The sequence below is a fragment of the Grammomys surdaster genome, unplaced genomic scaffold (assembly GCF_004785775.1).
Source record: "Grammomys surdaster isolate TR1022 unplaced genomic scaffold, NIH_TR_1.0 167, whole genome shotgun sequence".
Lineage (NCBI taxonomy): Eukaryota > Metazoa > Chordata > Mammalia > Rodentia > Muridae > Grammomys > Grammomys surdaster.
The window spans coordinates 4654175-4682020 of NW_021604615.1; the positions used below are offsets into that span (position 1 = coordinate 4654175).

The 27846-nt window shown below is 41.9% G+C and overlaps 2 protein-coding genes across 5 annotated transcripts; one reads left to right on the forward strand and one right to left on the reverse strand.

Moving 5' to 3' along the window:
* Positions 1-6460: 6460 nt before the first annotated feature.
* On the reverse strand, positions 6461-14031 carry Lig4 (DNA ligase 4). Of its 2 annotated transcripts, XM_028766306.1 has the most exons (4): positions 13571-14031; positions 12882-12987; positions 12342-12426; positions 6461-10211 (listed from the first exon to the last, which is right to left on the reverse strand). In XM_028766306.1, exon 4 carries the CDS (start codon positions 10179-10181, stop codon positions 7446-7448), a length of 2736 nt encoding a protein of 911 aa, XP_028622139.1. In that variant the 5' UTR covers positions 10182-10211; positions 12342-12426; positions 12882-12987; positions 13571-14031; the 3' UTR covers positions 6461-7445. The 2 variants fall into 2 exon arrangements, with proteins under 2 accessions (XP_028622139.1, XP_028622138.1); XM_028766305.1 differs by lacking the exons at positions 12882-12987; positions 13571-14031 and having other exon boundaries at positions 12342-12581.
* Positions 13514-27706, forward strand: Abhd13 (abhydrolase domain containing 13). 3 transcript variants are annotated; one of them, XM_028766307.1, is made up of 3 exons: positions 14656-14670; positions 18742-18822; positions 25039-27706. In XM_028766307.1, the coding sequence occupies exon 3, from the start codon at positions 25059-25061 to the stop codon at positions 26070-26072; it is 1014 nt and encodes a 337-aa protein (XP_028622140.1). In that variant the 5' UTR covers positions 14656-14670; positions 18742-18822; positions 25039-25058; the 3' UTR covers positions 26073-27706. The 3 variants fall into 3 exon arrangements, with proteins under 3 accessions (XP_028622142.1, XP_028622141.1, XP_028622140.1); XM_028766309.1 differs by lacking the exons at positions 14656-14670; positions 18742-18822 and adding an exon at positions 13514-13679; XM_028766308.1 differs by lacking the exon at positions 18742-18822 and having other exon boundaries at positions 14631-14670.
* The last annotated feature ends 140 nt before the right edge of the window (positions 27707-27846 follow it).

Below are 27846 nucleotides of genomic sequence, written 5' to 3' on the forward strand. Positions count from 1 at the left end.
CTTCCCTGATGTCACGGTTGTTGGTGACTTCGGTCCCCTGAAGTTATGTGGTCTATAGGAGTTCTATAAAAGTCAGTGTGATTGTTAGCTTTACACTGCTGCATCAAATACCCAAGGTGATTAACTTACAGAACGGAAAGACCTATCCGGTTTGTGATAGGGAGATTGTAGTCTGTGACAGGTTAGTGCCGTACCTTCTGGTGTCTAGAAGGGCAGAGCAAATCACGGCAGTCATGCATGGTGAAGCAAACCTACTCATACCATAAGCTAAGAAGCAAAGAAAAGAAATAGGGGTGGGATGGACAGGGGGTTGAGCACCATAATTCACTTCAATAGTATGTACCAGTGACCTCAAAGTCTCCTAGCAGGCCCTATTTCTTGACAGTTCTACCATCTACCATACTGCCACTCTAGAGATAAGGCCTTTACACGTGCCTTTGAAAGATAATCAATATCCAAACTGTAGCAGCCAGCAAAGTAAGAAATAGAAAGAGACTTGAATTAGCCTACTAGTAAGAAGGAGACATAGAATATAAAAGTAGGAGTAATATGATATCTCCATTATATTCTACTAATTAGAAGAAAATCACATTTCTGACTCAAATGGAGGGAGCACAAAATGGAGCACAATAGAGTGAAAACAGAAGGTCATGAGTTCAAGACCAGACTATGCTACACAGTAAGACCCTTTCTCCAGTGTGTGTGTGTGTGTGTGTGTGTGTGTGTGTGTGTGTGTGTTGGCAGAGGGGTGTCTGACTATCACAATCTGTCCTATAATGTGTTGTGTACAATCTCTTCAGTAATTTGTCATGGATAAAGTAGTCGCTCCATTCCAAGGTTACCAAATCTCACCTACTTATTGTGTCTGCAAATTGTGAGAGACAGTACCAAAGGTACAGCTTGCTCTATAAACATTCAACATACAACTGTGGTAGCACAGACAAAAGACTTTCTGCTTCAAAGAGATAAGGAGTAGGAGATGAACTGAGACTTTTCTCCACAGCAATCCTGACATCCAACCCAACAAATGATCAGGACTCAGCTCCCATGCTCCTGTGACATTGATAAGACTCACTGGGTCACCAAGTTGGTCTTGGTGGTATCTTTATTTTAGTCTGCTGTTGGTTCCCAATCTGGGATAAGTAGATGACTCTTCATATCCTTCCTGGAATAGCATCCCATAACAGGTAATCACTGTGGCATTTCTTCAGTTCAGTATTGCTCTGGGAACCGCAGAAGCTGATTCAAATGCTACTTGGAAACTGATGAGGACACATATCAATCTCAAGACATGCCCCTAATGTGAATTAGTAATCTGATGTGTGTGTGCTCTACATCCTAGATAATGTCACTTATTTTTCTTTCTTTCATTAAAATACATTGAGAGAAATTAATTTATATACAGCAAACGATAGCTTCTCAGTTGAATAATGAGACTGACCCTTATGTCAGCAAAGGCTGTTCAGTTGATTGATCCCATGATTCAGTAGCTGAGTCATGAGGCCACTTGTCAGACCTGACATTTGCAATTACCTGCTCAGTTCAACCTAGAGGCTCACACTGCTCTCTTTTAAGGGAACATTAATTATCTGATTTATAATTGTTATAAAAAGCCAAAGACGTTAAAACAATTACTAACTTTAGATGGAAACATCTTTGTAAATCCTTGAGGTCCCCAAATGATGCTCTTCCATAAAACCACTCAACCAATTGTCTATTTTCACCTAAAACTCAGTTATGTGACTCACTGCATCCACTACAGATACTAACCACAGCAGCTTTTTAGCAGAAAGGGCATGGCTGACTGAAGCCAACACAGACAGCATTAGCAAAATGACCGTTTTCTTCTGAGACTCTGATTTCAGAATCACTAACTATTGAACAAAATATTACAAAATCAATAGTTAGAGTCTTAGTAGGGAAAGTGTGCTTTTCTAATCATACCAACTACATATTTAGGTACTACACAGTGCTACGTATTTTAGCCCTTGAATAGTATGATATAGTTTGTAAAAATGTGAAGACCTGAATTATTCCTTCAATTCAGCTTTCTTGAAAGGTACACCCTATGTTCAGGGTGGCTCTTAGGTATCTTTTCCTTCAACAGCAAGTAGAACTATCAAAGAAACAAGGCCACCTATTAAGACTATCAAAATCTGTGGTCACTCATCTTGACTGTTAACTGACAGGATTTAGAAACATACTGCTGTGCGGGTGTGTGAAAGGTTAGCTTCCCATTAGGATTAGTACCTAAATAAACATGTATCATCTATCTTATAACTCCACAAGTTCATTATAAGTTTAAAGCAATACTTTTTATAAGTCAATACAGTTTTGTCAAAGGGCAAACCATCTGCTTTGTGTCTCATTAGTTTTGAAGTTTTGTGTAGGTAAATCAGTCAATACTTTATTTTCTGTCTTTGCACTTACAATTAATTGTCCATTCCCAGTTGAAGAACTTTAGTTATCAGATAATGGTTTCCTAGTTACCCTAGAAGAGATGGTTTCCCTGATCACAAATTTGTTCCAAGCTTGTTTTCTTATCCTAGTGCAATTAGCCCATGACACATGAAGGTTTATAGAACACTAATTACAGCTTTCATACTATAGAGGGCTCAAAATTACTTGTAAAAATTTAGGAATTCTGTAAATCATTATTACAAATTATGAAATCATCAATTTGTCTACGCAGCATTACAGAAAATCTGCCAAATAGGATGGGCCAATGCCCAGCAATCATTAGACTATGTAACAACAACAGGAAAGGGAGATCACCAACAAGAACCAATCCTGAGATGAGCGCTCTGAAGACCCTGCAACTCAGAGTTTATCCATCACAGCCATGCAAAACAATGGGCCATCTCCAGAAAGTCACTTGTTAGTTTTTGCCTCTCTTAGATGGCTTCGGACAGGATTTCTCAGCTGCTCTTTATTATATGCTGGAATCCTGAAGATGTAGGCTCCAATGCCAGTGAAGGAATGGACTTGCCAGCCAGAGTAAGGGCAAGTAGGCAATGGAAGAACAAGCAAGCATCCTTCTTCCATGTCCTTTATATATGTTTCCAGGAGAAAGTATGGTCCAGATTAAATGTAGATCTTCCCACCTCAAAGGATTTGGATTAAAGATATGTCTTCATACCTCAGAGGGTCAAATTAGAAGTACATCTTTCCACTTCAAATGATTTAATTAAGCAAAACCCCCTCACAGGTGTGTCCTGCCATTTTTGGAATTAATTCCAGATGTAGTGAAGTTGATAACCATAATAGTCATCACAGTTGGAAATAAATAAAAGTATCATTCTGAATCGTATTTCCTTGAGACAGGGTCTCTCACTGTTTCTGGAGCTAGGTTGCTGGCCAGGAAGCTGGAGTGATCCTTTTGTCTTTGTCCCTCACAGCACTTGAGTTATAGGCATGAACAACCATTCCCAGATTTTGTATCCAGGGATTCAAAATTTAGGTCTTCATGCTTGAGCAAGCTGCCCTATCCACTGAGGCATCTCGAAAGCCACCCATGGCTTCCAATGCCTTACAATTGCAACCCACGGGAATTGCTGTTCTGCCACTAGCTGTGATGGGTCTTCTTGTGTTAGGAGCCATAGTAACTTGTGAATTTTCATCTGCAGGTGAGCTAGGCTTCTCTAAGCATTCAGAATTAAAATATTAGTGTTGAATGTTTTAGCTCCACACAACTCCTAATATAAATTGCTTTTTAAAAAAAAGCCACATACACTATTTTGCTTTCTGAATTTTTTTTTGTTTCCCTTTCTATGTTCCTGACTCCCCAATTCACCTTATCTATGTTCCCTCTTTGTATCATTTCTGATTCCTCTTCAAATACCTTCCCTTTAGTATGAGTTCTGTCCTGGAAAGCAGCAGTGGTCTCAGTTCCCTTAGCCAATAGCATGGAGCCTCAACCACGGCAGGGGGTCCCCCCAGTTTGATAACTACCTTTCCTTAGCAACTAGAACAGTGCCTGCAGCTCAGGAAAAACTCTTGGTGTTGAATGATTAAATAAAAGAGAAAGATCAATCAATTAAAAATAGGTGGTAGGTGACTTGTCAAGATAAGGAAGGTTAGGATCCTAATTGTGAGGATCTCACAGGTGTAAACTACCTCTAAATCCATCCAATTTCATGCAACAGACATGAGCAGCCTTTTGCTTGCTAGCCATATACCAATAGTCTAAAACATAAGTAAAATAGACTTGTCTAGAGTAACCAATACAATCCACATTTGGAACTAAAAGCCTTTTAGAAATTACCCTAAGCTGCACCTTTACACACAAATATGAGTATTTTATACATATTTTCATGTAATTTGTATCCCTCTTGGTTTTATGTATTCTCTTCCGCTTGCTATGAAAGACCATCCATAATACCACACTATTGAAATTCTATTTCTCTTCCCAAATATACTCAATTGGGTTAATCAGCTCTACTGGGAGAGCACTGAATAGGAGAAAGAGATTAAAAACTAGAGAGACCATATGATATGCTAGGTGCTATAATTCTGCCCATTTTGGTGAAATAGTACCATGTTCATTTAAAATGCTAGAATTGGTGTCAGAACTAAGGTAGAATCCAGGACAGCCAGACCACTTCTACCATACTCTTAGAACTACAACAGCTTTCTGGGGCAATTCCAAGTATTTGCCATTCAGCAAAGAATTGCTGGATCCCTAGCTCTGTTCTCAGATCCCAGGCAAAGTGCAGCACACGTATGATGAAGCTCTCTCTGACTTTCAAGGAAAGAACCCTCAGCCTGAGGAAATAACGAACTCTTCCTTGGGAGTTGGGTCATGAGGACAATGCAGTGGTGGAGCTCCTAGTGAATGCACCTCAGGGAAGAAACTGACCCGAGAGAATTAGAGCAAAGTCAAATGTGCAGTGCATTTACTCCAGAAAGTGCTGTGGCTGATTGTCACTAAAACAAACCAGCAGCATCCATCTTGTGGTCTCTATTCTGGTGGAAGGAAATAAGCCAGCAGGCACTTTTTCCTAGGACCCTCTCACATTCTGGCTGCCATGTCTAGAGAGGATCTTCAGACTTTCAATTAACTAATCAAGAAAAAGCTCTCACAGGCTTGCCCAGAGGCTAGCAGAATCTACATAATCCCTCACAGAGCTTCCTAGAAGTGTGTCTGATGGATAATTCTAGATCCTGTGAAGTTGACAATATCGAAAATCACAAGAAGCCAATCAGACTTCACATGGTGGTGCTGTAAAAACAAAACAAAAAAAAACAAACAAAAACCATAGTTGTGATATCTAAAGCCAGAGGTAGAACACCCTCAGTCAGGCAGGAAGCAACCAAACCACCAAACATGTAGAGGCACCAACAAAAGTATTTCACTTGTGTTTTTCAGCAATTCAGTGGGAAAAAACGGTCACGCTGAGCCACCCTTCCCAGACTTACTGTGCCAGAGTTCTCCACAGGAACAGAATGGACAAGAGAAATTCATGTTCTGAAAAGGGATTTATTAGACTGAAGTACAGGAAGTGTTTCAAGTAGTTCAACAATGGCCACCTCATACCAGACACTGATTCTAGTAGCCATTTAGCCCACGAAGTTGGATGTCTCTGCAGTTCCAATCTGGCACTGGAGGCCCTGAGGATTCCTGTGGAAGTGGGTTCTAACACACGTGAAGGATAGACAAACTTGACAGCAAGAGTGAGAGGAAAGCAGTTTCTGTCTTCTGTGACCAGAAGGTGCTACACACATTTAGGGTGCCTTCTAGCTTTAAAAACCCCTAAAAAGAGTGTCCAGCAGCTTGGGTTTTAGTTGATTCCAGATGCAGTCAACCAAGATTAGCCATAACAAATGCACACAGACCAGGTAAAAAAAAAGTTTACCATACTACTGGAGAGGAAAAGTGTGAACGGAATACAAGGAGATAAATGCTGACACATAAGACACATTAGGTGCATTCAGCGGAGTGCTGTGCCCCAATGAAAAATAATGAGGTACTTTTGTGGTCTGCAAGTATTTTCACAACTTAATAAGAAAACACAGTAAGCTTTAATACTGTTACCCTAAATAACATCTTTATGAGTTGCTTACCATGGATAACCTAAGTATTACCTTTAAGAAGGAAAATTATAAAACTAAAAATTTTAATTCATATGTATTTAAATTATAGAATTATTTAAAACTTCAACCATACTCGTGCTTTGGGATATGTCTCTCTGAACACAAAGAAGTACACACTTAAATCATTAAAGCTCATTTAGTAATGTGAAGCCCAAAGGATCCAGGGAGAAACGTTGACTAGAGCTTGTCTGCTGGTATGCCAAGACAAGAGCATTAGCTTACTCCTACAGTCTCAGTACTTGAGAGGTTAGAGGAGCAATACTGTAAACCAACAGCTATCCTGGACACAAAGACACAAAGCATGACATTATTAAATCTGAATAAAAGAATTATGATGAATTGTTTTAAAATAAAAAGAATATAAATATGTTGGCATCACATTAAATATTTAATAATTTTATTTAAGTTATAATAATCACAAACATTTCTTCAATTGCTTCAAAAGGAAGTCTGATGACTTAAATAGTTTATACCCATCACTTCAGGTCCCACATTCCTCCATTTCAGTGCTGCCATGGAAGTACAATTCTCAACAGATATAATAAACACGTGACTGTGACTTCAACAGAATCGCAAAGGCCATCTCTAAAAGTCACAGCCCCTAGTCTCTAGTGAACGTGACAGCATGTTCACCGCATGGACAGCTACTCAATGGATCCTCAACAGGAGACGAGTTCTGTGAACACTGTTAGTGCCGGAGTGCAGATTCGCGCAAAACACTTCTCCATGGAACAGGTCTTCAAAAACAATTAAGTCTTAGCTAATTTAAAGCTGTAAGGATTTTTTTTTTTTTAATGAAATTAACATCTCAAGTGTTTGGTGTTTAGATGATTCTCACTCAACTTCACCCACATTATCCAAAAACATTTGATGAACCTTAAAAATGTTTATTAAGATATTTCATGCTTATAGGGGGCATTTGAGGCCTCATATAAAAAAGGCTTATTTTTATAAGTCTAACTGTAACAATTCTGATTTCTTATTGGTATAATCCTTTTATTAGCTAAAAACTTTAATTTTTAACTCTGGAAAATTCTGTTTAGAAAGTCAATAGTGGTGATGATTCTAAAAGGTTCCAAATACACTTTCTTAATATCTGAGTCAAAATTCCAGCTTCAATATGGATACCACACAAGTACTTCTTGAAGCTGTCATTGTATGTCATAGTTATAAGTCAGTTAAAAACAACTTTTGGCTTTGGCCCATTTAGTTTCCTTTCTACTTGAAAATTAGTGCCTTCTGATAACTAATCCTTTTGAAGTATTAGGAGATAAAATGAAGGCCACTGGCTAATTCACAATCACTCCCTTTTGTTGTCTGACATGGATAACGCTTTCCCTGGCTAGCAAGCTCTAAAGCAAATACTGGTTTTCCTCCTGCAGTTCACACTTGTCTACTGAATCTGTCACCCAACGCTCTTGCAGGATTTTAAACTTTTTCTTAAGTGTTCTTCTGAGTATTCTAAAGTCTGCAACTCGCCTCTGATCTTCCCCGACGATTACATGAGATACTCCTTCAGATAAGCAGGAAACCACCTTTGCTCCACGAAACTGCAGCTCAAGTGCTGTGACACCTAATCTTGTGGCTTCAATTTTGGAACTCAAGTCATTAATAACAGCATACAAGTCCAAATAGACAGTGTAATGTCGGAACAGACTGAGAGGAGAGTGATCCCAGGAATAACGACATTCTAAGTCAGCAATCACAGGGGCCATTTCTTCAGGAGTCTGCTGTTCACTGGGTTTAATTCTTAAAAACACTTCTTTCAGTTGATCCAAATCTGTGTCAACAAAATAGCCATCACCGTAGCAGTCATATTCACGGGCAAAATCCTGCTTTGTGGATGGGCACATGTGAATCATAAAGCGAGGTTGCCATGGGACGCACGTTTTTGTTTTAAAACACTCTAAAAGCCACTCAGGCTTGACAACATCATGTCTATCTGAAGAAATAATGTTTCTCACTCTAATGTTCTCAGAGCCTGCAATCACACAGTATGTATCTGGGCCTGGATTCTGTACTATATAACCACCAAATTCTGCAATTTTGTTCTCTAGGTCAGACTTTGGATAACCATCTAATCCACTCATAACACAAAATTCAACATCTTCAAATACATTAGAAACTTTGTTTATGTTAGAAAGGTTAGGAGCTTTTAAGTGTTCAATGATTCCAATGGTTTTCTTCGTCTTGGAGATGGGTTTCCGCCTTTTTTCTTTAGGTTCATCATCATCACCTACATGAAGGTGTTTTGTGGCAAGCTTCCCAGATGCTTTCCCCCTCAGCTGCTCCAAGTCATCCAGAGTCATACATTCATGCCACTCTTTGTCGTCCCTGATCTTCTCGATGCGTGGGAAGCGCAAGGTAGAGCCGGTCTTGTACATCTCACTGGGGACAATCTCTGCTGCCTTAATCTGAACGATGACAGAGTTATGAGGCTCGATGTACACTTCTGGTTTCTCTGTGCCACACAAAATGCTACTTGGTGGAGATTTTCTATGAAAAGGCTTCCAGTATTTTGCCAATTTCAAGCCCAGGTCATAGAGTTCTTTCATGGTGTAGCCTGACCCGACACGGCACAGAGTGTGGAACACAGATGGCCTGTCACCAGGAGGTGGCGCCTCTGCCACTGCACATAGAAAGTGAGACATCATGCCACCTCGTGAACCTTTACCCCAGTAGCCCCCCACAATTAAAAGGTCTAATTCATCCATTAATCCATTGACATACTCTGGCTTAATCTTTAGCCACCCTTCACCTCTTTTGTCCGGCTTGTAGATGGACAGAGGGTGTTTAATCATGATCCCCTCTTCTCTCTGGTCTATGGCATCGTTTAATGCGTCCACTACTTCCTTTTTTGTATGAGCTAGAGTTTTCTGCACTATCTCTATTCGACCTTGTATGGGTGTGAAAGTGCTACTAAGGATATCATACCTCTTCCTCAGAGTCTCACGCCCTAGCTTCTTATTATTAACCATCAGCACATCAAACACACAGTAGCATGTCTGTAGGTCAGAATCTTCGACCATTCTTTTGATGTCAAACTTGACCCCCTTCTGCATGAAAGTCTGTGTTGTTGGGTTGTAGGCCATCATCTCACCATCAAGGATGCACACTTGCACATCTGCTTTGAATGCGTTGTGAATAAACGGGGTGAGAGACCCTTCCTGTGGAGACTCACCGAACTGATCGGTGTAGTTGTAACCATTTCTGGAGAAGTACCGGTACAGCGCGCCATCTTTGTGCATCTGCATGCGCTCGCCATCGAGCTTGGTTTCGATGTAAAAGCTCTGCTGCTTCATGTCCTTCTCCACACGCTCCACATCTGCTACAGCAGCTAGCATTGGCTTAAAGGCAGAGAACAAGGTGATGGAGATGTCGCTAAGCCCTACAGAGGGGTCATGTAGCTGCCTACAAACCTTTTCCAGATCTGTGGTGACGTTGTGCAACTCAACCGCATCGTTGTGGAAAATGGAGAATATCGTTTGCTGACTGACACCGAGCTTTAAGTCTTTAATAATCATGCGAATCAGCCACTTTTGCTCGAGTGCTGAACTCTGGGTTATTAACTGAAGGAGGCTCTTTTTCACTAGGTCTTTTCTTTTGCCGGAGTTATTGTTGGCAACTAAGTCTAGGAGTTCATTTACCTGTTTTATGGTTAGGCTTCCTTTCTGTAAACACCTTGGCTTCAAAACAAAGTATGCAATCATCGCAAAGTCCCCAGCATCCGTGCGAGCTCCACTGGGGGTTCGGTAATTCAGGAGCTTCTGGGCATCCTTGCCTTCTCTTGGTAAATTCAACAGTTCAATGTAAAGCTTAGCGAGCATGGTTTCTTTGATTCCATAAGCCATCCTCTCTCTCTCTAACTGAGGGAGAATAAGTCTCATTGCTGGGTAAAAAGAGTCTGTAACATCCTTATTGTTCTTATGAAGGGCATCATGAAAATTTCTCCAGGAATCTAAAAACTCCTTGAAGTGCCTGATTTTTTCTGCACGGTCTTTACTTTTCTGTATTCGTTCTAATGTGGAACATAAGTCTGCAAAGGGGACATGGGCTGCAACAGTTTGTGACGTTTGTGAGGAAGCCATAGAAGTGACAATAAAATCCTCTGGTTTTAACTGATAAAGCAAAAAGGAGGGAAACTTTAAGTGGCAGTTGCAATTTATAAACATTTAAAACAATGAGCTTTTAGAGGTTACTTAGATCACAATAACTATTAAGTTTACTTAATAACAATAGGTCAGTGAAATAAACAGATATGCATGTAGCTGCGTTTCCTTTCATCCTGACCAACACGACCTATCCAGTCTCAGTTTCATTTCCTATGACTATACACGACCTATCCAGTCTCAGTTTCATTTCCTATGACTATCACTTTATCTTAAATGCTGACAGTCAATGGTATGCCAACTACTGACTACTTAGCACAGAATACAAAAGTATTATTTTTAGTAATGAAAGTCAAATCAGTTGTGGCAAATTTTTATTTCTAGGTTTCCAAGTAAAGTCTGTTTATGTTTCTCGTTTCTTGGATAATGATACAGCACCTAAGACAAATTAACTGCCATCAATGATTTTAACTTGCTCATTGAACTGGAATCCGATTTCTTGGGGATTCTGAAATCTGAACCACAGTTGACAAAAACAACAGCTATCCTTCTCTTCCAGCCCAACAAAGTTTACGTCTACAATTACCTTTATTCCTCCACTGACAGCTGTGATAAATCCTTCTGCCACTCAAACCTCAACTGGAAATCATCTCCCCAAATGGCCTCATTTTACTTATTTTTAGCAGTTACACAAATATCAATTTAATACTCTTTGTTCATGTATTTCTGTCTGCTATTTCCCAAATATTCAGTGACTACATATGAGCCAGGCAGTATGCTATGGTCAATAGGTATGCTTCTGCTTTACAACTGCATATACACTGTAAAGTACAAAGGGCACAGAGAGAACAAACGATGATACCACAGTAAGTGCTTTACCAAAAATAAAATCAAAATCCCAACCCTATTAATCACAGCCTTTTCACCAAAGGCTTCGGAAATCAAAGAAATAATTGAATAGGATCTAGAATGTTCCCTAACATGGAACATGGTTTCACGAGTGTGAAATTTTTTGAAGTTTTAAATATCTCTATATATTCTACAGGAATGCATGTCAGTTACTTTAATGTAGCTTAAACTATATAATAGTCAAACATACATTCTAAAAATGATTTCAAGTAAAATGAATGTTCTAGGAAAAATGGTCAATGTGTTATGTGACTTCAGACACCAGCATCTGGCCAGGCGGTGGTGATTATGAAATTCCTCACTCTCTACTTCCCTACTCCACAAAGAAAAGTCTCATATCAAGCGGCAATTTGTGCTTTCGGTGATGAATATAGTTCACATTCGTTTGTGGAACTAATTATTAAATGTTTTATGGAAGGAGGGGGTGGATCAGGGCTGAGCTGGCTAAATAGACACCAGCAAAGCCTGCCCTGGAAATGATTCACAGAATTAGTAGCTTCTGGAGGAAAAAACAAACACTTCTCAGTCTTATTTTTGACAGAGGAAACAACTAATTCAGCAGGTCAGATCACCTGTATCTTCTGTAACTGCAATTGTGGTTAACTGCTTCCCTTGTTGAAAGCTGGTTTGCATAACTGACTGCATCAGCCACCTGGTCCCTTCAAGTGGGTACATCGTGGTGCATAATACTACAGTTATAATATCCGTACAAAGCATGTAAAATGAAGTATATTAAGAAATACTTTCTGAAAGTTCCAACATAGGTACACGTCTATATGTATATCTGTAGAATACATATAGTCTCGAACTTCTCAACAAATTAGAGCAAACAATTCAAGTTGTGTTTATAATAGTGTATTTTAGGCAATGGATGCGAACACACATGCATCTTAAAATAACTATAAACATAGAAAAACAAGAATTCAAATTGCTATAAAAAACACACGAAGTTTGTTCAACGCCAACTGCAGGAGTTAACTATATGAACTTCTGCTGTTTTACCTGCTTTCCGTTTTTATTTTCCTTTTTTTTTTTTTGTTTGCACTCGGAGGTTTGATATTATGCTTTCAATTCGCAATAAAACAATAAAGTTCGTTGGCAGGTTACAGGTGCTGAAGTTCAAACGCACTCTTAAAACATTTTAACTCGTGGTGAAGTCGATTACCCAGGGCTTTGGAAGGTACTCAACCGGGTAAGCCTCGATACCTGTTGCATTAGTGCTTTGCTTACCTAAGCAGCCTGTGAACCCCAATACTGCCGAATGTGGGAGGAGCTGGGGCAGTGCGCAGGTCCCAGGTAGCCAGGCGGCAGGGTACTGTGCGGAGGCTTCACTCTCAGAATGGCTACAACTAATTATCAGAACTAGGTTCCTTCCCCCAGTGGCTGCCACCCGAAATGAGTCCGCAGCGAGCCGGCTGCACCGCGGAAGGCGTCGCCCCACAAGAAGCTCCCGGGTGGCGACGCTGGGAGCTGAGGCGCAGGAAAGACGCCGCCGCACTGGGACCAAGAATTTCCCTCCCTCCTCCAACCCGCCCCACCAATTGCCTAGCAGCGTCCCCAGAGGTCGCCCCGCCTCCGACCGGAAGCTGCCGCCACCAGAAGCAGACCGGTGTTTCCGCCAGCTGCTTACCGCGCAGGCGCTGTGGGGAATAGGAGAGCCTGGCGGCATTTAAAGGCTCAGCGAGGCAAGGGCGGGGCAGGGGGCGGGGCAGGGGGCGGGCCGGCGCGGCAGCTCAGAGCGCCTGCGCAGCGCGCCTCCACTGTTTCTACCTGTAGCGAAGAACGTTCCGTCCCTCGCCGCTAGATGTCATCGTTGAGCCGAACTTCAAGGAACTTGGAGCCTGGGTTGCTGCCCGGATATGCTGGTTTGTAAAGCCTTCCAGGACAGAAGAGAATCCTACCTCTCAAAAAGTCTAGGACTCCAGAAAAAGACTTTTGCAAAATTAACTGAGGTCCTGTGTTCTTACTGAGCGTTCTTAGCGTTTTTACTGAGCAGAATTAATACATAATTCACGATATTACATAATCCATGGCACAGAAACATACTTGCGCGGACTAGAGGTTTCTCCAATGTGCTCGATGATTTGGAATAAAGCTAGCTGATAGTGTTGTTGAACACCTTACTGTCACTCAATAACTATACTAGATACTCAAGATAGAAATACAAACGTACGCCTCACATCTCAGGAACTCTTAAGTTCCACTGGCGATGGTGGCTATGCCCTACTCCACCAATAAGAATTCAGAAATGATGGACAAAGTGTAGAGAACAGTTTCTTTGAAGGTGAAATTTCTAGAGCGTCAATTCTAGTGTGATTTCAGGAGTCGTGTAGTGTGTTGACACCACATTTCACAAGGCTGACAGTTCAGGGCTAGTTTACAGTGGAGCCAGATCCTACAGCTCCTTGTGGCCAGTTATCTTCTCTGTAGTTTCCCTTAATCTCTCGATCGATCGTTACCTGTGATGTTGCAAAGCCGCACGTGTACAGGAGCACCAGCAGTGCTTTGTACAGTTCTCACACATCTGCGCCTTATTCAACTGCTCCTGAGCTCCGACGTCAGGCACAGGTGAGTCTTTGCTTTACTGATAATGAGAACCGCGAATTATGAGCCGAGAAAAGCTAGAAGTTAATTCAAGGCTCTTGCTCTGATGTGTTTTTTTTAGCTGCCTGGTTAATGGAGAACAAATTTGTTTTATCCTCAGTGGGGGTGGGGAAGGAGGAGTAAAAAAGGAAGGACATAAAGTTAGGCATGGTGGAGGAGGAAGTTTAGTGTAGATAAAAGAACGAGCATAGACAAGAGCAGGCACATTTGGGAGAGTTCAGAGTGAACTCGATCCTGAGCTGGACCTCGACTGCAGAGTCAGGGGTGTATGTATATGCCTTAGTAAGCTCACTTCGATGGAGGTGGGAGAAGAGGGGTGGAGAGAGAGGGAGAGGCAGAGTGGGGGGGGGGGTAGAGGGAGAGACAAAGACCGAGAGACAGAGAGATACAGAGAAAAAGAAGAAAAGGAGAAGAGAGGAGGGAGAAAGGGGAAGAGAAGAGAAAAGGAAACGAAAGAAAAGGAAGGAAAGGAGAGGAAAGGAGAGGAGAGGAAAGGAGAGGGAAGGAGAGGAAAGGAGAGGAAAGGAGAGGAAAGGAGAGAAAAGGAAAAAGGAAAAAGAAAAGACTCCTTGCTCTCCGGAGTGTGCTCAGACAGCAGCTGATTAGAAACGCGGAGAAGTACCTTGCTCCTACGGGCCACCGTAGCCTGAGGGCGGAGCCCACTGTCTTGCGCATGCCCAGACGGGTGGACAGGTTGGCTTCGGCCTCCCGGGAGGAAGCCGGAGAACAGGTTATGTGGGGGCCGCCGGGGGCATTTGCCAGGGACACCGCGCGCGAGCCGGAAGTGCAGGCTGCGCCAGCCGCGCCGCAGGAGCTCCGGGCTAGACGGTGGCGACGGCGGCCCCTCGGCGGGAGGAGGACGATGAGGAGCGGCGGGGGCGGCGCGGGGCCTCGCTGCTGCGCGGAGCCGGGTTCCGAGCCCGCGGCCGACTGCGCAGCCCGCCCGCGAGCCTGAGTGAGTGCGGCGGGGACGCGGGCGGCGGGCGGGCGGCCTCCCCGACCTCCTCACCCCACAGCTCGGATTCGGGAGCCCGTGTCTCCTACGGTTCCTTCCCCTTCTCCACCCGGAACAGTCGGCCAGCAAACCCGGGTCTTGGGTCGGAGGGACGGGCACATTTGTCTGTAACAGGTGCAGACCTGCTAACCTCGCAGCTGCGAGTGACGGGGCCGTAAAATCAAGAGAGTTGTCACACACTTGAAGTCACTGGGCCAGGAGTAGACTTTTTTTTTTTTTTTTTTTTTTGGTACCATTGGCGTGAAGCGAGAATGCCTCAGGGAGTGTGCTTGGCTGAGCTGTCAACCTGAAGTTAACCTCCTTCAGCTCTTTGCACTTGTTTACTGGACAGCAGGAACCAAGTGGCACACTGGCGTTAAGTTTGAACGTTTGGGTCTTGTTTGTTTTGTTTTTGTCCATCTGCCCTGTCTTCTGGCATGAATTAGTCCTTATGCGTGTGCGTGCTCAGACATGTTCTTTTCTAAAACACTGCTTTATCTCACTGAGAATTAATGATTGCCCGTGCAGCTGTGCTACCTCAGACTTCACTCAGCTGAGATCTGATTGAGTTGGACTTGCTCTGTACCTTGCTATGCGTTGAAATTGATGGAGTAACATAAGGTCATTGCCACTAAGGAACTTCCAGCCTCTGTAAGCAGGCTCATCACCCCGTTAGTAAATACTGCCACATAAGTCGGCCCTGACTACAGGATGGAACTGGTGACACAAGGTCCGAGGAAAGCTTGCTGGAGGATCTGTAGTCTGAGTTCGATCTCAACAGAAAAAATAAAGCTTCATCCTAATAATTTGAGTCACTGCTGTGATTTAACTGGGATTTGCAATGCTTACTGAGACTTGCTTTGCTGTGATAAGATAATAAAATGCTTGAATTTTGTCTCAGAAGTGGCAGCATTTTATTGCCACATTTTAGCCACATGAGAAGTAAATGCTTCGTCCTGCTTTTGTATATTAGGAAGTAGATATTCAGAAAGATCAGTCGAGCTGAAGGCAAGCTGACTTCTATGTATACATCTACAGGTAGCACTTGGAGGCACTGGGCTGTCAATCGTTGTTTCTCTAGTTCATTCATCCTCCAATATTCCAATTTCTTTTTTATAATTATTGATCTGCCTCAGGAAAACCCGAGGCCCCTAAAACACCCCACTTTAGAGTAGATCTAGGGCAAGCCCAAGTTCTTGTAATTAAGATGTTTGGCAAGTGGCAGGCTTCCTAATACCTTATTACAATGCATGCCACTTAGTCTTCCAAGTCTTAGATCATAAAGCAACGCGTATTCCTAACATTTGCTTGCCAGAGGTGCAGTGTTTCCCATAGAAAGAGCAACCTATGTTCAGAGCGAGCCTGGGAGCTCAAGTCTGCCGGGATCGACCCCCAGCTTGGTGGGAGGAGGTGATCTTCTTGAGGCAATCAAGGGGGATGGGAAGAGCCTCGACAGTGGGTAAGACCTAGGGTTAGCTGGCCTGCCCTCTGATATCCTCTGTCCAGAAACTGCAGTTTCTGGCACTTAATACCTCCGCCCAGGGATAGCAGAGAATTAAACAATGTCTTTGATCTGTCTCTGCAGGCACTGCCAGGCTCTAACTTAGGTCTGTTGGTTTGAGGTCGCAGGAAGGAAAGACACTTAAAGAAGTTATTGTAGTTTATTGCTAAGTGTAAAAAGTTTCCTATCTAAGGGGGAAAATGGGAAGGTCCTAAGTGGAAAAAGGAAAAAATTCTAACAAAGGAAAAATTCTAAGTAGAGAGATTCTAAGCAGGGAAGAAGGGAGAAGAAGAAGAAGAGAGAGAAAGAGAGAGAGAGAGAGAGAGAGAGAGAGAGAGAGAGAGAGAGAGAGAGAGAGAGAGGTGTGAAGTGAGGAAGAGAAAGTTGAGACGCAAACAAACGAACATCCCTTTTCTTATACATCATTCAGAGTACCTGATCACATGTTACAAAGTTCATCACAAGTTCACACCAAAATTCAAATCATAAATTGAAATAGAAGTTTACAATCGAGAATGTTTACATGCATATCCATTAGGAGTAATTATCTGACTAAACATCCATCACCTGTCTAGCTCCACAGGTTCACCTAAGGTTTAAAACTATAACTAAGAAATTAGTGAAGTTTTGTATAGATAAACCCAGGCAATATTTTTTCTTCTGTCCTAGCACCTATAATAAATTGTGAGTTCCCTTTTAGTGACCCTTGGTTAATTGTTTTACAACCACCTTGGAATGTGCTCTGAGTAGGAGAGAGTCTGGTTACTATCTAAGTGCTGTTAACTGATGGAGACTGGCAGTTCTCATAGCAGTTTTGACTATCAGAAAGGGACGTAATACCAGTCCCACTATAAAAGAGCTTAATAATCATTGATATAATTTTAGGAATTCTTATAGGATCATCATTAAGACCTAAGAAGTCATCTATTTGTCTATATAGCAAAACTACAAGACAGTATATCTTCGTGGGTCTGCAGAGATCTGCTCCAAAGGGGAGTGCTATTGCTTAGTGATTGTTATATATGTTTAATAATAATAGGAAAAGCATATTAATAGCAGGATCTTTCCTAAAATATGTCCAACATAGCCTTGCTAAATGTGGCACACTTGTCGCAGATAATAATCCAAGGCAAGCATTTCAGGATGATCAACTGCTAATTATTAGCTTGTCCTATTATGGCTTCTGACACAAGTCCTTGTGTGAAGTCTGTTTAATATAAGAAAATAAATACCAACTTATGGTAGTGTCTAAAACTTGTTCTGTTTACAATAGCTTATCATTCTACAGTTTAACATGAGTGCTTACATTTTCCAGCTTGAGTTTCTTTTTGATGTTTACCATTTTCTTACTTACAGATCTTTATGATCGCAGAACAAATTGTCATTGACTTCCCTGGTGACATTCATTTGTCATCCAAGTTTTTGCCTAAGATGACTGCATTTGTACAGGATTTGCGATTTCAAGAGGGAAAGCACATAGATGATACTAACTTCTACTTGGTGGAGTATGGAAGTGTTTTCTTCACAGGTTCCCATGCCCTCTGGACCCTCCAGCCCTCCAGCATCTTCACAGGCAGATCCTGTTCCTCTGTCCCCCAGGACTATTAAAACACACTTACTCATTATTGATGGCGTGTGGGTAACCATCAGGGAGATGGATAGCTTGTTCTGTGGTGTCTCCAGCACACCAAGAACAGCTATTTGTGTTTGCATTTCAGCTGTGGAGCTGGCAAAGTGTCAGAACTTCCTTCCCATGCTTAGCAGCAAAGGAGAAAAGTTGGTGTGAGAATGGAGTTCTGTGTTCCGTGAAATGTGATTGGAATCTGTGAATTTCCTTTGGAGTAATTAATGAGCACCTTGAGGTTGTCCCCTTGTGATGTGGTTATCAACAGCGACCTGGGCTCTTTGTTTTTACAGTCTTCAGGCAACTCGGTTTTGTAATTCACAGAGGGAGTTTTCAGAGATCTCTTGCTGTTGGTAGAATCAGTTAACAAGTGCAAACTGCTCCTTTTCCACCTTAAAATGATTAAGTAGAGAGTAATTATATTTGTGGGGTAGTTTTGAACTTTATTAAAATTTAGACTTGACTATGATAAAGAAATAGATCTGTCCAGACGCCTATCTAGTTGTTGCCACATTGACATGAGCTTCAGTGACTCATGTAATTGTTACTCTGTAGGGTGAAATGTCACTGGATAAAGAACCTCACAGAACTTAACTGCTCTAATTTCCTTTTTGCTGGCCTTGTCAAGTATGTGTTCAGATGATTCTGAATCCTTTGTGTTTCTATGAATAATTGTGCTAAGTGGTTAAAAATAAGTAGTACAGACAACTGCTTAGTAAAGTTAAGAATCCCAGCCCTACGGTTGGCGGTTGGCTTTGTCCTGTTTTAAAATATTTGCTCAAGTTTTTCTTGATTTATTTTGTGATAGACAGGTAGTGGAAGTTTGAGTTGTTTTGTTGTATTATGGATGGTTGTGAGCTTTGATTTCCTCACTCTGCTCTGTAACGGCATGAATTTGTGTTGGCAGGTACAGTCATGAGTGCGTGTCTTCCATGTGAACGGCTCACATACAACAGGAAAACTGTGGCACATTGAACATGTTCAGCCTGTAAGTTTTAAGCAACAGGATTCAGAGCGGCATCATATGGCATTGTTCTGGGTCTTTAAGTGGTATAACATAGTAAGATATGTTGGAGTCTAATAATCACTGCTTAGAGACAGAGCTGTCTAGCTTCCAAATAAAAGACACAGAAACCTGGTATTTTTATTTACAAGCTGTAAGCCTAGACTGGGCAGATTCTGAGTTTTTCTAACTTAATCCCAGCCATAGGCCCCCTGTTCCTTGCTGTCGAAGTCTTACCTAGCTTGCTGTATTCCATGTGTGTCCTCAGGACGAGCTTCTCTTGGCCACATACTCATGGTCCATCCTGCCTAATGGCAACCTCTTCCTCCCTCTGACTTCTCTCTCCTTCTCCCTCATGGTCTCTCTCTGGGACCTCTCACTCATTCCTACGTCCTGCCTTTCTGTCTTCTCTGGACAGCCATAGAGTTCAGCCTTTTATTAACCTGTCAGGGATTATTGGGGAACATTCTTTACAGCACATTGGTTTACACTTACCCCAAGACTGGGTTGCAGTCTGGCTTCTGAGTGCACAAAGCACAAGACTAACCCTAACAACCGTGGTAATCTGCAGTGGGTCAGATGGGTTTGGCAGTACCCCTGGGGCCACAGTATTCTAAAGGATAGGCTTAACTTTGATATTGAACTCTTATTTTTTGAAGCACCAGTTTATAAGATAGTTAAATGTTTTGTTTCTTATTTTATGTGTACATGTGTGTGCCTATGTGAGATTATGTTTACTTTGTGTGTGCAGGAGCCTGTGGAGTCCAGAAGAGGAATTGGATCCCCTAGGACTAGAGTTTGGAGCTACCATGTGGGTGTTGGGAGTTGAATGAGCAGTATAACCGCTAAGCCATCTCTCCAGCCCCTAAGTATATTTTCTTAGAAATAAAACTATTTGTTTCTTTAAAGAACATACATCAGTTAGGTACCACAAGGGCAATGAAGTCAGATAAGCATGGCTAGTATGTTTAGTATTTTAAGTTAGCTTTCCTTGTACCTCACTGAAGCACCTTAAATTAGGGGCAGAAATTGCATGGCAGTAGCAAGAGCCCTGATGGCAGGGGTAGGCTATATAGCAGCTTCTTATCTGGCACTCACCAGGAAGCACAGAACTTCTTGGGGCAAACGTCACGCTGAACTATAACTTTCAAGGCCCACACCTAGTAGGTAGGTCACACCCACCCGCCAAGCCCAGGGTCTAGAAGGTTCTGCAGTCTCATAAAACAGTGCCACCTTCTGAGGAGTAAATGCTGAAACCCATGAGGCTATAGGAACATTGCACAACTAAATCATAGCTCAGTATGCCCATCTTAGACATAAAGACAGAAAGTCTCCAGAGCACTGGAGATGCTGAAGAGAGGTATGTGACTTGAAGGACCTCACCAAGTGACTATAACTATTCAGTGCATCCTGATCACAGTTCTGATACAGTGTAAGACATAGTTGATACTTCATGCTCATGTCTCAGGAACAGATCTCTTTCAAGAAAACAATCCTCTCTACCGTGGCTTTACATTATAATATATTCTGCGTGTTTTGTTTCCTGAGAAGTGCTTACTAACAGCAGTGCCATACCCCAGAATGCTCTGTCCATAAAGCAAGAGTTATCTGTAATTGCTATTTTCTCAACCACATACAAGTCAAGCATATTGATTGTAGTTGGATGTATTTTTTTTATTGTGTCATGTACGGTTGGTAGCATTGATACTGCAATGCATAAATTCTAGCATGGTATACTTTTTTATCATAGTTAATATGATGCATGCAAAGCACTTAGTGAGGAGGAACATGTGTTTAGCTTGGGTAGTTTGAGCTGTCAGTGAGGCATCAAGTATTGGAGAACAGTGATGGAAAGTGTGAAAGACAGACATGCTAATAAGGACTAGTTCATTCTGGAGTGTGCTACAGTCTTGAGAATGAAACCACTTATGGGAAAAGGTGCTTGCTTCTGTTCTTGTAATACAATACCTAAGAAAATTAGTGTTAAAAGGCAGAGACATCTGCGGCTCATGGCTGTAGAAGTTCACTCTGTTTCTTGTTTTGTGCCTGTACAGGGCAATATGCTGTGGAAGGGCCTGACTAATAAAGAAGGCTGCGTCCTTGTAATGCCTTAACTTCCTTGTAACAGGCCCGTTTTCTGAAGCCCCCATGTCATTCCAAGGGATGTTGGGGACAGCCACATCCAGACTGTACAAGCAGTAAGTGAGCAGACGTTAGACGGCGTCTGCATGGTGAGAGAAGAGTCTGAAGATAGTAGATATTGGAGTTGTGGACAGTGATTGCCACCTTAATCAACTGGATATGATGGCCAGTGAGGTTTGTTCTCGTGTTTTAAGAGCTCACTCAGACTCCCAGGAGTTTCATGGAGTTAGCCTGCCCTTCTCTGGTTTCCAGGGAAATAAGCCTGAAGGTTAAATAAGTCCACATAGTGATGCCATTCAGAGACACTCGATGCTGTCAGGTCATGTCTGACAACATGACGAGGGCAGCATTGAGAAAAATGAAATCAGGTGTTGCCTTAGACACAGGCTGATATCACACAGCAACGCTGTACAAAAATGGCATGGAAGAGGTCAATGCTTAGTGTTATGTTCTTCACAAACAGGTCTAATACTTCCTGCTGTACAACTCCCATTGTTGGTAAAAATCCCAACTGTGAGCAAACCATTACTTCTGAATGCATTTCAGCATGCAAAATAACTCCACAAATGCTGATTCTTTTCTGGTGATACCTCATAAAAGTTTTGCCATGCAGCATACATACTTTGAGGGACAGTTGCTGACCGAGTCTTGGGTTAGCTGGGTATTTCAGACTCGGCAGACCTAAATACTACACGAGGCATGAGCCAAGCTCTGCATTATTGAGTGGTGTTGGCTAGAAAGCCATGTTGGCACCAAGTGTATCTTTCCCATTGGCAGCTCAGGTATAATGGAAAGATGACACCAGAGGGAGAGTAGGGTCCCACACAGTGTGGCTGTTCCCTGTCTTGTTAGCGGTCCATGGCGTAGGATCCAGTGCCCAGCAGAGGACCAGCTATTCCATTTTGGCAATCAAGGCACCCAGATCAGTGAAGCCCTCACTTAAACATGGCTTGTCTGTAGCCCTTCACTGTCCTCATAACCAGGAAAGACCTCATCAGTAGGATGCTTTTCATAGCCAGTGACAGTGCTCCACAGAAGCTCAGCTAGTAGCCCGCCCTTCTCTGGTTTCCAGGGAAGCCAGCCTGAAGGTTAAATGCTAAACAAGGAGCTCTGGTTAACTTTGTCTGATTAACAAGGAACAGAGTCTATGGCAGTTGACTCAGTCCCGGCAGCATTCATTTCCATCATCAGAACACCTGGGTTGTATATGTCGCTGGTGCATCTCAATGGAAGCTCAGAGTGACTGGTTAATGACAATTAAACCAAATTCAGAAGACTGCAAACCCTTCTTGAAATTACATTCACATGTTGGAGTTCCTCAAAGAGTATCTTTGAGGTGGATGGTGGAATCAGGCAGAGATTGCCAACAGGCTGGGTCATGTGGTGTCATTTTGACCCACAGTCTGTCAGCACAAAGGAAATATCCGTGCATGCTCATTCTATTAATCTGCTCTAAAAAACTGAAGTTCAGTTGGTCTTCATCAAAATGGGCACATAGTTATTCCTGCACTGTGATGCAACTGCCCATTGTAAATTCTGTTTATTGTATTTTGTTACCATAATTATGTTATCCTCTAATGTGACTTCTATGGAAGGTTTTGTGCAGGAACGTTTTTTATTTACTATTAATCGGTTATACACTCAGACAGATGGCCTAAGTACCACTGGTTAGAGTGGTCCTCAGTTTTAGCAAGCTGATGATTTTAAAACATTGCTGGATTCTTGATAGGCATTTTAGTCTTGAGGGCATAGCCATGGGGAATACAGTTCTTAGACAAGAGAAAGGGCTCAGGGCTGTAGTAGCTGTGGATTGTAACTATAGAGTACCTTAAACAGATGGAAATATGGGTTTGACTTTCATAATTCTATGTATGTTGGGCTTTCTGTTTCCTCTTACAAGTTTCTCTCTTTAATAAGAACTTTGATTTGAAAAGTAAGTCATCTTACTGCTAATTATTCAATTGCAGGCACACTTTATAGTCATGTGTTTCTAGATTTTTATTGTCTTACATGTACTAAGTAAATTCTGATATTGGCCATTAGCTTCAACCAAAACCAGAAAACTGTAGAGCCAGAAATATCCATTATAGGGACAAATGGAATTATCATATCTATGGCATTATAAGTGCTTTTTTTTTCATATTATTGCTGACCAGTCTTATGTAGGAATTATTTTAAGTCTCATTTTATTGAAGAGAATATTCAGACAAAAACTAGGTGACAAATTTTAAATTTGTTACTATCATTGTTTCTGTTCCTTTGCAGGGCTGGGGATCAAGTCCCAGCCTTTTACATGTGCTAGCAGATGGTTTGTCATTGACCTATATATGCTTTCTCTACATTTTTTATATTTCATATAAAGTTGAAGCCAATGACCTAAGCTCACTTGACCATGTGTTATCTATCACATGTCGTCAGACACATGTGTCTTTAGACTCTACTGATGCATGTGAGCTGTTGGCAGGAGACAGGAGAGCATAAAATAACCAAGCCACCTAGTGTATTGGTCTGTTGTGTTTGGCCAGCCAGATTTAATAACCTGCTGTGCTTGTTTTTTTTTTTTTTTTTAAGTTTTGTTTTTATTTGACCTTCAGTGCTTCTTTTCCTGTAATAAAGCTTGCTACAACTGGATGGCAGTGTTTATTTCTGGGAATCAAAGGAAAAAAAAGGATTATGTTGTTGTTTCATGTTCAAAATGATTCATTTCAATAAAATTCAAGCATGAGGACTGAGAGGGTGGAAGGAGTTCAGTTGCCTAGCATGCCTGGCTGGGTTTAGCTTCCAGCACCATAAAAAAACTGAACATAGTGGTGGGAGCCTGTAGTTCCACACTGGAGATGTAGAGTTAGGAGGAACAGAAGTTCAAGGCCATTCTTGACAGTATGAAGCAATAGTAAAAACTCATCTATGAAATAACAGACTCTTTCTACCAATTTGTAAGTTTATTTTTGGCAATCAGTCATTAAGTACTCTTGGTAGCTTATTAGTACTTTTTGAAGCATTTAAAGAAACTTAAAAACTGTCTCAGGTTCTTTTTCCGTTTATGATAATATACATAAACTTTATTTCTGAGATACAGTCTACGTGGCCAGCACTGGCCTCAAACTGAAGTTCCTCTTCATCTCTATCATCTCTAGAGAGCTCACTTGGTAAACTTCATACAAACTGCTTTCTGGCAGAGTGTATTCTTATGGTAGATACTTGTTACTGCCTTCTGGTGGGGTGTCATCTTCACTGATGGTAGTTACTGTTTCAGGGCTCTGTATTACTGTTGTGTCTGGCATGTCCTCTTGGGTCCTTTATCTTTGTGCATTCATAACAGCTTGACTTGGTTAGCACCGGCTCTTTTGCTGACCCATGACTGACCTCATGGAGGAGCAAAGAAGCATGTTATGTGCTGCAATGAATTTCTCACAGTGCTTGCAATCAGATTTGTTTTCAGTCTGATATGGAATATTAAGGTTTTTCTGGAAGTAATACGATATAGAGTAAGTTACCTTGGATTGGTTTTGGTAGGTTCAAACCTGTTAGTCCCCTCTTTATAAGGACAGTTTGCCCTGGACAAGTATGTGTCTCTTAACATCTCTATTCCATGAACTTGTGATCCTGTTTCTTTGGCCCCTGGCTGTTACTTTTTTTTTTTTTTTTTTTTTTTAAGAAACGGGTTTGAAACAACGGAGGGTAGGAAGGGCTCCAAGAAGCATGCTGCCTCCTAACTTCTTGTAGAGCTAGAAACGCAGCCTGAGAGCCAAACCTCCATCTCCTCATGTGTCAGTCTGGGAATGGCATTTAAGTTTTGTTGTTTTGTTTTGTCAAATCACTGAGAATACATGAATGAATACCTGGAAGCAGATAGCACCATTTCACAGTGGATGGGTTTGGTGAACATGGTTCATGAGTACAGGTTGGGAAGATGTAGGGTGGGTCCTGACAGGGAGTTGTAACAGCCTAGAGGGATGGTAGTTCCTAGGGTACCGAGTACCAAGTGCGTTTCATGACAGATTTGACCTTTGAAGTAGAGGTGCTTGCTGAGTCACTGGTTCTCTCTGTGTCTTCTAGGATACCTACGTGGAGCTACCATGGAAAAATCCTGGATGCTGTGGAGCTTCATTGAAAGATGGCTACTGGCCTTGGCGTCCTGGTCTTGGGCTCTCTGCCGCATCTCTCTGTTACCTTTGATAGTGACTTTTCATCTGTATGGAGGCGTTGTCTTACTTTTGTTAATATTCGTGTCAATTGCAGGTATCTTATATAAATTCCAAGATGTCTTGCTCTACTTTCCAGAACAGCCATCTTCTTCCCGCCTTTATGTTCCCATGCCCACGGGTATTCCCCATGAAAACATTTTCATCAGAACCAAAGATGGAGTGCGTCTGAATCTGATCTTGGTGAGATACACTGGAGACAATTCCCCCTATTGCCCAACCATAATTTATTTTCATGGAAATGCAGGCAACATAGGCCACAGGTTGCCAAACGCACTGCTTATGCTGGTAAACCTCAAAGTGAATCTTGTGCTTGTTGATTACCGGGGGTATGGAAAAAGTGAAGGAGAAGCCAGTGAAGAAGGACTGTATTTGGATTCTGACGCTGTGCTAGACTATGTGATGACTAGACCTGACCTTGATAAAACCAAGGTTTTCCTTTTTGGCCGCTCCCTGGGAGGAGCAGTGGCCATTCACTTGGCTTCTGAGAACTCTCACAGGATCTCAGCCATCATGGTGGAGAACACGTTCCTCAGCATACCACACATGGCCAGCACGCTGTTCTCATTCTTCCCAATGCGTTACCTTCCTTTATGGTGCTACAAAAACAAGTTTCTGTCCTATAGAAAGATCTCCCAGTGCAGGATGCCTTCTCTCTTCATCTCTGGCCTCTCTGACCAGTTGATTCCACCCGTGATGATGAAACAGCTCTATGAGCTCTCCCCATCCCGGACTAAGAGATTAGCCATTTTCCCAGATGGGACACACAATGACACATGGCAGTGCCAAGGCTACTTTACCGCGCTAGAACAATTTATCAAGGAAGTGATCAAGAGTCATTCTCCCAAAGACATGACAAAAACATCATCCAATGTCACCATCATCTGATGCCACTCTCTTGATGGATGCCTTGAGTTTCAGTGTGTGGAGAATGATGATGTCTTTTCTGGGTGTGTGTTCATACTGGTCTGCACAGTGACTCTGAGCTTTGAAAGGCCTCTCAGCACTCCATTCTGATGATCCTGTAACTCTCCAAATTTTCAAACTGGGCTTCTTGAGAGTGTTTAATATTCCCATCAGAACTCCAGCCTGGTGAAATACCCTTAACTTTAGTTTAACATGCTGGCTAGATAGATGTCATCCAAAAGTTTCTTGTTGGCTAAGTGGTAAAATCTAAATTGTACTCAGATGGCGATGCGAACAAGAAACCTTCAGGTGTCTGTCATTCCTTTAATGAGTATTGGGACAATCACGGTAAGCAAGCAAGCGCTGCTGAGTTTTCACCTTAGACATAAGATGAAGTGCATGGTGGTGTTTTATTCTTGACTTATGCAATGCGATATTTTTAATGTAAATAACACTGGTCACATGCCAATGTATATGGTTTCCTGGGTTATATCTATTTTTATGTAAACTCTATTTTGTTTCGGTGAGGAATGAGTGTGAGGCCTGTGGGCAGATTCCATGTTCTGCTGCTACTGAGATCCGGCTTTTTCCTAATAATAAAACAGGACCTTTTTCCAATATAGATGTACTGTGTTTTTGTTAGGAGCTGTCTGGATCGTGGCTAATGGGATAGGAAGTTAGCATTTTAATATAGCTTTCTTTGTATATTTAACTTTTTAACATTTGTGATTTTTGGTTGCAAACAAAATTTTAGCCTCTGTCAGTTTGTGAATCTTCAGCTAAACAATTTCAGCTGTAGCAAGGGCTAGAACTAGCCAGTGGTTGAGGGAGGATAACTCAACACGTGTGTACACCGCCTTATGCAGTGCTTTCATCTGAATGAAGTCCCAGTACCTAGGATGTGCCTGACCTGACAGAGGCAAGCATCATTTATTGAACTTTTTGCAAGTAAATTTCAAAATGAAAGAAAAACAAAAAAAGCAAATAACTTAGTATGGCTTAATATTTCAGTTCTGTGTAGTGGGCTCTATAAAGGGACAATCTTAGGAAAACTTGTCAGTTTTTACTGGTGGGATTGAAGGATTCTAAAGCTTTTCCCAGCCTGTTACACATGTAGCAATTAAGGAGCTGTAGGTGGGAAGTTGTACTTGTCAAAGTGAACCCTTTGAAGACTGGAAGCATTTGGTAACATTCCAGTCAGGAGGTGGAACCTGCCAAGTCCTTTCCCACGGTCCTCACCAGGTAGATGTGCTTGAGCCCTTGCACATTAGGTGGGCTCCAACCCATGGTTGCAGCTAGCTTAGCTGTATTTATTGACCTTCTACAAGCAGCTAGAGCACAGTAATAATGAGTCAGTAGTCTTGACCGGAATTTAAAACTTCCCATGAACATAGGGCTAGAAGCACTTTTGGCAAGTAGCATTCTTAGCCTTCATTTTATGCCAATGTTTAGAAAACAATAATGTATAGCAAGTATAATTTCTAAAGAATAATGCTTTTCTATAAATTATTAATTGTAAAGAGTCTTGTTTTTTAAAGAGTTGGTAACTCATCGTGGAGGGTGTATTTTGTATATGTAAATTCACCACAATTAAAGGCTGCTTTTCATCTTGTCAATCTTTGCTATGTAGAATGACTGACTATCCTGAATTCTAATCTGCTGAAAGGGCAATATGTAGCAACAGCCAGAATGTAGACTTGAGCTGTCATGGCATACTTAGTTTTTACATTTACAGAGTACTGTATTGGACTTCTGT

Coding starts and splice junctions, on each gene's coding strand:
- Abhd13 (XM_028766309.1), top strand. CDS start 25,059: ATGGAAAAATCCTGGATGCTGTGGAGCTTCATTGAAAGATGGCTACTG.
- Lig4 (XM_028766306.1), bottom strand. CDS start 10,181: ATGGCTTCCTCACAAACGTCACAAACTGTTGCAGCCCATGTCCCCTTT.